Source organism: Rutidosis leptorrhynchoides, chromosome 7 (assembly GCF_046630445.1).
Source record: "Rutidosis leptorrhynchoides isolate AG116_Rl617_1_P2 chromosome 7, CSIRO_AGI_Rlap_v1, whole genome shotgun sequence".
NCBI classification, from domain to species: domain Eukaryota; kingdom Viridiplantae; phylum Streptophyta; class Magnoliopsida; order Asterales; family Asteraceae; genus Rutidosis; species Rutidosis leptorrhynchoides.
The window spans coordinates 13403107-13413831 of record NC_092339.1 but is presented as its reverse complement, the minus strand read 5'-3'; the positions used below and the strand labels follow the sequence as shown (position 1 = coordinate 13413831).

General features: G+C 35.7%; 1 protein-coding gene across 1 annotated transcript; it reads left to right on the top strand.

Annotated features, from left to right (window-relative positions):
• Positions 1-777: 777 nt before the first annotated feature.
• LOC139856916 (uncharacterized) lies at positions 778-1205 on the top strand. Its single transcript, XM_071845629.1, has one exon. It carries the CDS (start codon positions 808-810, stop codon positions 1018-1020), a length of 213 nt encoding a protein of 70 aa, XP_071701730.1. The 5' UTR covers positions 778-807; the 3' UTR covers positions 1021-1205.
• Positions 1206-10725: the final 9520 nt, after the last annotated feature.

The following is a 10725-nucleotide window of genomic DNA, read 5'->3' as shown; positions in this document are numbered from 1 at the left end:
ACTTTTCAGGACTAAACACTACCAACAATGACATATTTTCGCATAAAAATTGGGACCCACTATATTAATTAATTAATTAAATGTATAAGCATACAAGCAAAAAGTACCACATAATATTTCATATATATCCGTCCACACATATTTCACAGAAGGACCAGCAGAGAGACGAGAAAGAGGGCGGTGGATTGGGAGGCCACCTGGGCGGCCACCTGGGCGAACCACTGTCAACGACGCCGTTCTGGACGGTGGCCTGGGCAGGGTGGAAGGTCCATCCGATGGAGCGCTCTAAGTGCTTTATAGTTAAATTCTTATTTACTTTTATTATTAATTTTTTTTTCATTTTATGAGTTAATTTATTATTTATTTTATTTTTTTTAGTAAGTAAGGAAATCCTTCTAGAGTAAATTGGTTCCCCATATAATTGAAATTTCTTTGTTATTCCGATAGATATAATCCATATCCTCTGATAGCTGAACTAGAGAACTGTCAATAGTAGAATAAGATCTATCTCTACTTATATGCGATTTAATATTTTTGAAAACTTTATCATAAATGAAATCCTCCAGCAATTTCATTAATTTTATAGACGTGTACGTGTCCGTAAAATAACACATACTTTCACGTAAATTATTACAAAAATACCCTTTTACTTCCACCTGGAGATCATCCAACGGCTGTGCATAAAACCCCACCAATCACATTCAGGTAGTTCGCACGTACTCTGGAGCTTATAAAACTTGTTAGACGAACACAACACTTATGTCCCACGATCAATCAAACAGAACACATAAAACATAAATTATACGTATGGTAGTGTTTTGTTTTCTGGTGGATCAAACTCGAAAGATACGGCAGACGAGGCCGGTGGCTGGATCGTGTTCAAGGTGCAAGCGAGGAGCGAAAGTTGCGGATATGTTAACTTCGACTAGATTTTGTTACATCCCAATTTATTGGAGATCTTGGAAGGCCATAATATGTACGTCTTGTGGTGCTACTCTTAAAACATATCGATATAAGTAAGTTTTGATGTTTAGCTATGTAGTAGTATTATACTATGGTTTGAAGTTAATTTAGTTGGATATATATGGGCCATTATTAAAGATTCAAAGAATGTTTATGTTGTATTTATCTTATTTTAATATTGCTGAATATGATATTGTAAGTATGTTTCATACTTTATTCTTAATATTTTAAGAGACTAGATTAAAGGCAATAATAATATGAACAATTATAATTGTTTGAAGCGGAAATCTAGCAATTTTTTGTATGTGCTAAATTGACAAAGTGGCGAAAAACTTATATTTGTGAATTGATCATGAAGAATAAAGAATGCATGATAAGTATTTATATAGTAATTATCTGATTTATCATTTCGTATGCTTTGAGCTTTTTTAAAAATTTAGTTCAATTAATTTTTTTCAAGAACGTATTTATTTTACAAGCTCTAAAAATTTTGTTATATAAATAGTGTTAGTGACTTGAACTTACGAAAAACATAAGATTACCATCTTATAAATTATTACTACATAAACTCTATTATCAAACACACCATTATGATATGAGCTACCCACTGGTAGGGCCTTCACTAGTTTTTTTTTTTTTGGCGAAAAAGTTGAAATGTATTGAATGATAGATCTTCATCAAAACAATGAAGATACAATACAAGGTACAATGACGGAGACAAGCTCGGTCAACAAAAGAAACGTACAACATTGAAAGAAATAAACTAAAAACACAAAAGATACAACATTGAAAGAAATAAACTAAATGATTGACCGTTTGATTTCATCCAAGCACCAAACACAAAGATTCGATTGAGAAGAGGGAATGATATGTCTTTTGAGAAGGACGTCTTTAACGGGAATGCTATTACGAATTGATCATCGGATACTGAGTAAACCCCTTTGGAAGAACCTGACCACATAAGTTGATCGTTAACATCACTCGAAAACTGAACAGAGACGATTAACAGTAGCAATTCATCCAACTTGATTGAGTTGTGCAAGAACAAAGGAAGGAATAAATAAGGTTCCAAAGTAGCTGAAGAGGACAAAGAGGGGTGTTCGAAATTGCAAAACAGTAGCCATGGGGGTGGAACAAACCTCGTACAAAGAAGGATAACGATCTTTTAAAATTAAACCGTGAGCCCATGAATCGTGCCAAAACAAAACATTTGCACTGTTACCTAAAATCTACTTCCACGTGTTTGACCCAATAATGCCTCGTAACAAATCGTCATGTTGTAAATTGATCAAACCTCGTCATGTAGGAGATAGTTGAGAAAAAAGTAAACAGGAAACATTATGAGTTGTTCAACAACTTTCACCATTATTTCTTGAATAGCAAGGAATTGTAATTGAAAACGATTCGCTAAAACCCCGCCATACGACCTCGACTTATTACCGAGGCCACGGATGCACCATGAGGCTAGCCTCATGGTTTTGATTTGGTGGGTGGAGTGACCTCATCGGTCATGTTTTGCATCAATTCTCCAAATTTTGCCATTTCTTCCTTAAAAGAAAGTTTTTTACCTCCAAATTGAGTTCGCGAATGTTTGTTATTCTTCAAGGTAGAGACTTCGCCAATGACATGATTGATTTCGCTTGAGGTATCAAACGCACCCGAAAGGATTGGAGCGTCATCAGGCCACTCGTTTGATATAGCTTTACCCTTATCTTTAACATTGCACACTTTGTCTTGATTAACAGAAGCTTCACAAGAGGATTCAAGATTACATCTAGCTTGTAATTTCTCATACGATTCCTTACAAGCAGTACCAATACACTGAGATATTTGGACCGTTTTAACAGGGCTTGCAGAATTCAGTTTAGAAACAAAGGTGTTTTCATTCTCAAAAACAACAGAATGTTTGACAGGAGGCAAGGTATGAGAGAGGTGTTTGGGAGAAGTATTGAAGAGGGTAGGATAGTCATTTAAATTGAGATTAAAGGGGACATGTGGCTGAGAAGAAGTGGGTGCTGTTTTTGACATATCAACTTTTTCCATGTCAATTCCGTATCCCATGTTTTTAGTCTTGAAAAGAGATGTCTTAGTCTCCTCCTCTACTTTTTTCATGTCCTCTTTTTGACTTTTAATTGCTTTAGACACCTTGTCCAATGAATAATGTATCACCTTTGGAAAGGTATCCAAAAGAGGAAGGTTAGACTTTTGAGGCGTTTTAAAATTCAAATCATCCTCTTCATCTATAACGTAAACTTCACCATCCTCTAAATGCTTTTCAGTTTCTGCCGGAACAAATTCCGGTGCCGGAGATTTATTTGGGACTTTACTTGACTGCTCATTGAACGAATTATACGCATCCTGTACCATCTCATTGAATTCTTCAACAATAACACTGTCAATCGTTTCAATTATGTCTTCTTCAAAGACCTCTTCGACCCATAGCTTACAATCAAATTGATTTTCGATTTTGGCTTGAACAAACTGACTAATTAGACCAGGTTCTTAGGTTTCAATGAGGGCGTGCAAAACATCTGGTCTTTGTAAATTGTGAGACATGGTATCGATATGTAAAACCCTTCCAAACACATTGGCCGCTACGATGGTACAATTAGATGAACAACAATTAAAAGGGATACCTTTAATTGCAAGTTTAGTGATTCTAGAGAACTTGTTCTTGTAATTGATCATTGGAATGACTTGAATGAATTCCATTGTGCTAAGCGTTGGACCCATTGTCATACGCTTGAAGCTCTCTTCGTCTTTGTAACGAACAATGTAACCATAAGATCCCCAGGTAGAGATGGACTGAATAGCAATGAATCTACTTTTCAACCAATTAAAAAGTTTCATAGGCTTGATGGGGACCTTGTCTACGATAAGAGCCGTTAGGTTTAGACAATCGGTGGTAACTTGATTGATAGATAAGTAGACGAAAGGAGTTGAAGAGTTTGAATGGTTCAAATTGGGATCTTGAGGGGTTTTAAAAACAGGCTGTTGTACATTTATTTTTGGTAAAGCTTTGGTGTTCAACTCTTTCTTGGCGAACCCAACAATTAGCGAAAGGCCATTTAAGGATTTACCATTCATCTCCTGAATGACTTTTGTGGCTTGATTTAGGTTTTGGAATTTAACAAAAGCGTACGATCTATCCTGTTTCCAGGAGATACCCTCAATTGAACCAAATCTGCTCAAAGTGTTATGGATAATGTTAGGGTTGGTGAACTTTGATAAACCTCCTAAGAACAAGGTCGATTTCTTAGTGAAGGAATGTGTAGCAGTTTGATTTGGTGTTGAAGATTGGTTGTTGAATTGGTTTTTTAGTGGAATTGAATTTGGGTAAGTGGGTTGAAAGTTTTTTGGAAGATGTACGGATTGAGAGAGAAAAGGAGGGGCCATGGTGTTGCTACATCCATCCATTTAAAAAAAAATACAACACACAGTTGCACAAACAGTAAACTGTTATACATCTAAAGTTGTCACACCATTAATTTACCATAAACATAAACGTTAACTTGAGCACTGGGAGTGGTGACTGAGGTCACTTGCCATGTCAGGCCTGACTTGCTGAGTCAGAAAAAGTGGGGAGTGGTGAGCTCTGTCAGTTAGGCATGTCAGTTTATATTTTTATTATTTTTTTTATGATTTTAAATATAACATAAATGAATATAACTATAAAAATTAACAAAAATAAAAATAACTTCCATTAAAATAAAAACAAAACACTACAATTCCTTAAAAAAAACATTACATTTCCTAAAAAAAAACATTACAATTCATAAATAAAATAAAAAAACATTACAATTCCTATTTATTAAAGACAAATACGAAACGCTTCAATTTCCACTTCGAAGCTTGGCCCGAATCGCCGCTTTCTTCGCTTGAAGAACCTGTGCATCTTCTTCATCCATTCCCGCCGTAGACATTTGTAGTATTTTCAAATCAAAGTAACTAGTCATTGATTCAAAAGTGCCGCTTGCACTTTCATCAAATAAGGATCTTGCGGAAGCGGCGGAGCTCGAAGACGTCTTTTGTGATTTTGATTTTCTTGATTTTCCAGGAGGTCGTGGTGTTGGATCCTCCCCATATAGCTCCGCATTTGGATTCTCTTCCGGTTCTTCCGGTTCCTCATCTAGATCACAATCATCGTTTGGTTGTTTTAAGTGGATTCGGATTGTTCCACTTTTGCTTGTCTTTTAGGAATTTCCAAGCTAGGTAATTGTTAAACTTCTTAAACGTCTCCACCTTGTATTGTGCATCACAACGTTCTTTGAAATTGACATCACCCTCGCCGCTACGTGGAACTCGTTTGAGACGACTCACGATTCCACCATACTTTCTGCAACATTCATTCATTTTTGTCCATTTGGAGGTCAACATATCCTTTGTTCGTTTGTAAGGTGGACCCCTAGAATGGTACTCATTCATAACCACGTTCCAAAACGAAGATGACTTTTGATCAATGCCTTGGTTTGGATCTTCAGAAGCCGCAATCCACGATTGAGCTAAACGTAGCTCATCTTCGGGTTCGCACAAATACTCAGTTCGTCTTCTAGGTTGAGACAAATCGCCCGCAACTTCTTTTCCTTTAGCCTTTGCTCTCGACTTGCGTTTTGGTGCTTGTTGTGTTTGTTGTGTTTGTTGAACTTGTGTTGGTTGTGTTTGTGGAACTTGTGATTGTTGTTGTTGTTGTTGTTGCCGCAACATAAACGCTTGGATTTGCTCGGGAGACATTTGTGGCATTGTTTGTTGTGAATTGGCAAAATTTGAAAACCCGATATTAGCCTCACCACCACCACTAGCCGAACCTTGAGCCGATCTGGGTGAATAGGGTGAGAGTGGACTCAAATTTGGATGATAATAATTTGACATTTTTTTTTTGAATGAAATTTGTGTTTTTGAATGAGATTTGTGTTTGTGAATGTGTTTGTGAATGTGTTTGTGTTTGGGTTTGGGTTTGTGTATATATAGAAAGTAAAAAAGAAAAAAAAAGGAAAAAAAAATTGAAAAAAAAAACCCAACGGATCTCTGCAACGGCTTTATTCTTTTTTTTTTATTTTTTCTCGAGTCACACCCGTCGCCACCGAGACTGACATGGGTGCGACGGTACATGGTGAAGTGGGGAGGGAGTGGGGCGACTTGCGACGGAGGTGGGACGGGGCAGGTGACAAAGCCCACTCCCGGTGCTCTAACATTATTGTATATAAATGTTCATTTTTTTAAAAAAAAAATTATAAAATTTTAATTTAATTTCATTTTAAAATATTGACTAATTTTAACTTTGATCAACTTTGATTATTAAATTCGATTTTGACCCATTAATCGACGTACACCGATTAATTAAACGGATTTTGAAAAATCAAAACGAATTACTTTTAAAAATGAGTAATCGGAGATTAATCGGCATAATGATCTTAACTATTAATTACACCTATGAATTCCAAACATACTACTGGTCAGAAAATACAAATGTTAAAATCAGGTAGTAATTTTCGAAACCTTCGGTATATAACAACTTTTAAATGGTAAAAGTATAAGTTAAAAATATGAATGCATTATGTGACGAATGTTGTAAAAAACAGTAAGAGTATGTTGAGAGAGATACTTGCATCGAATCTTTTTAAAAAGCGGTTGTTGATAAGTTGACTTTTAAATTAATTGTAATATACTGCAACAATCATGTAATGCCATGTATAACCATAGATCTCTTTGGGCCGTGAATGTGAGGATCACCCAATGGGCTTTCCATAACCTGTCTAATGTTATAACTTTGGTTCAGTCTACTCTTTTGGATGCAATTAAAGATGATGAATTACAATGGGTATATTCCATAGATAAAGTGTATATGGCTACGGAGGGTGTTCCTATTAGGCCTGGCAAACCAAACCCAATTGTTAAAAAAAAAGGTCCATTGGGTATGATAGAAAACCCAATTAGGTCCAACTAAATCACAAAAATAAAAAGGATGGGGTCCAAGATAAGATTCCATCTAAGCCCAACAAAATTAAAAAATCTTTGGGTCCAAACTTTAGACCCGAACGGGTCTTAGTAAAATCTTACGATTCACAATCTCGATCAGATCAGATCTCACTCAATCTCTCGATCTGTCGATCAGATCTCTCAATCTCACGAATCTCTCAATCTCAATCTCAGATCTCAGATCTGTCGATCAGATCTCTCAATCTCAGATCTCAATCTCACTCTCTCAATCTCTCGATCTCACGATCTCTCAATCCAATATCTGTCAATCGCTCCTAATTAAAACCCCAATTGATTAAGAATCTTGAATCTGTATCAAAGTTAAGATGATGAGGGCTGCCAGCAAAATCATACTCTCTTCATTATTTGGCGTGTATAACTAAGGTTAGTTCTGACTTCTGATACAAGCATTCTTATTCGTTATCCTAGAACTAAAAATATTTGACTCCGTAATTGTTATTAATTGTTTCAATTACACATCCTTACATTACACAACCTGTAGTTGTAATTCACTTTCTGTTTATATATTGGGTATATATTTAAGTATCTTATTAATATTCATAAGTTAAAGTTATAGGAATTTGTACGGTATATGTGGTTCTTCTATGTATACTTGTAATTAGAATGTGAAATATATTCATTTCATATTCATATTCATATTCATATTCATATTCTTAACTATAAATAGGCTGTCATTAAACAGTGCTATAGTTAAAATTCAGGGACATATTATTCGAATCTTGTATAATTTTGGCTTTTTTAAACAAATTGATGTTGTTCAACAATTCGGGTGTTTTGGTAATATGGGCTGAAATGATTTGAAAAAGTTGGTGAATATGTCAGAGAGTGTTCAACGGGAAGAACCTGTGGATAATACAGAGAATGATGAGATTGAAAAAGATGCCACTTCATCTACCAGCAGACAACGTTCTCGTGTGTGGGATTACTTTGATAAATTTGAACACGAAGGAATTGAAAAGGCGAGATGTACTAATTGTGGTACATTGATTAAGACTCACTTTGGAACTTCTAACATGAGACGACATATCACTAAGTGTTTTAAGATTGTTGAGTCTGATCCACCACAAAAGCGTATTCGTTTAGACCAATCGCTTTATTGAGAGTTATTGGCAACTTCAATTATCGTACACGGTCGTACACGAAAGGTACATAAGTTTTTATCAACAACAATTGTAACGACCCGTCAAAATCGCTATTGACGCGGCATGTTAATCATTGATTCCACAGTGAGGTTTTGACCTCTATATGATACGTTTTGATAAAATATTGCATTCATTAAAATAAGTGACTTTCTAAACATAGAAAGTTATAAACATGTGGGCAAGTGCTTAGGTATAAGCAAAACCCCGAAATACATAAGTCTTAAATTTACAGGTTGACATCACAGTCTAATTATTTATTACACAACGCAGTTTTATTTTGAATGCAATAAACTTTGTACAAAGCATGAGAGACTCCATGCAGGCAACAAGCACGTCACAGCGGAAGCATTCTAAGGACCTGAGAATAAAACATGCTAAAAAGTCAACACGAATGTTGGTGAGTTATAGGTTTAATTGCTCGAGTCATAAACATATATAAAGATAGACCACAAGATTTCATCAAAAGTTTATCAATAGATTCTACGTAACAGAGCACCCTGGTAACTAAACTTAACGCTATAGTGATAATTACCCCATTCGTTTTAATACACGCAAACCAACGTGTCTTAAACTCAAATAACATACGTCCGTTAAAAGGCTAGCGCTCTAGCTCGGACGGGGATGTCAAGCCCTATGGATCCATATACAATTATTCGCGCCCACCAGTCCATATCCTATGTACTGGCAGCTACTAGTTACCAAAGCTAAGGGATTTTCGGTTTAACTCAGTGTAGAATTTAGTATGTACTTGTGTCTTATCGCGTTTAAAATAAATTGCATGTATTCTCAGCCCAAAAATATTTAAAGTATTTAAAAAGGGAGACTATAAACTCACAGTTCAATATTGCGATTCAATATTGTAGGCAAATTGCGTAGACGTAATGATGGTAGACGACTGTATGGTTGGCCTTGGATTCAAGAACAATACCCCGAATAATACCTAATATTTCCTTAGCTTAAAGCGGTTTGAAACCCGAATTAAAAACACCCTCGTATATACCTTATTATTATTAAACTTAAATTTAAAATTATAATTATAATATAAATATAAATATTGAGAGTTAATGTGAAAAACTTCGTCGAACAAACTGCGTATTTATATTACTTTTCGATTTACTGTAGCTCATGCGATCGCATGAGTTTTCAGTGTTTTTGCCATGCGATCGCATGGCCGCCTTTTCCGTTTTTGTTTGCTAGTTCGTCGACATCAAATAGTGTTTACTGTAGCAAAATAGTGTTGCTGTAGCAAATAGTGTTTACTGTAGCAAATAGTGTTTACTGCAGCAAATCAATGTAGCAAAATACGGTTTCACTGTAGCAAATAGTGTTTTACTGTAGCAAATAGTGTTTTACTGTAGCAACTAGGGTTTTACTGTAGGAAAGTCGTTTTTACTTGTACATATATATATATATATATATACATACATATAATTGTTCATGAATCGTTGAGAGTAGTCAAAGGTAATTGTATATATGAAACAGTTCTAAAATTTTGAGACTCGATCTAACAGACTTTGTTTAACGTGCCAAAATAATAAATCATATAGAGAATTGGTTTAAATTAGTCGAAATTTTTCGGGTCATCACAGTACCTCCCCGTTAAAGAAAATTTCGTCCCGAAATTTTGAGTAGTACCAGTTTCATGAGCGATATCAGTGAACAAATGTGGATACTTTTGCTTCATTTGATCTTCACGTTCCCAAGTAAACTCGGGTCCTCGTCTTGCATTCCAACGAACTCTAACTATCGGTATTTTGCTTTGTTTTAATTGTTTGACCTCACGGTCCATGATTTCAACAGGTTCTTCGACAAAATGGAGTTTATCATTAATTCGTATTTCGTCAAGAGGAATTACGACATCCTCTTCAGCTAAACATTTCTTCAAATTTGACACGTGAAATGTGTCGTGAACACTACTAAGTTCTTGCGGTAGCTTTAATCGATAAGCAACTGCTCCAATTCTTTCGGTGATTTCAAAGGGTCCTACGTACCTAGGACTTAGCTTTCCTCGTTTACCGAATCGTACAACGCCTTTCCAGGGTGACACTTTCAACATGACTTTTGTAGCGACCCCGACAAATCGTCAAGTGACGGCGTCGGCTACGTGGGTCCCATTACCTGATTATAAGTCTTTAAGATAACGTTTGACCGAAAATATGTCGCATACAATTCATAAAGGATGTTCCAATGTTTACAAAAGTAATTCCCAAGACAAGTACATAACAAAAGTTATTATTCATATGAAACACGCGCGACATAGTTTAAAATAGCCAAAAAGACGCTCCACGTATGCAAGTATACTCGACATCCAATGCAAGTATCAAAAAGTATGTGCGGAAGCATGTATCACTTAAGTTCAAGGACCTGAGAAAAACATAGAGAATCTGTCAACGAAAACGTTGGTGAAATCATAGGTTTAAATAAGTAAATGAGTAATAGTAAGTTGAACCACAAGATTTGCAACATCGATAAAGCCATAGTACATTCTAAAAGTTAATATTCACGAGCACCCAATTATCAAAGCTTAACGTTCCGTCCGTTGAATACCCCATCAATTAGTGCTAGAACAACACTGTTCCCGAAAATATATTTCATTCGTAAACGGTAGCGAACCGTTTGAATG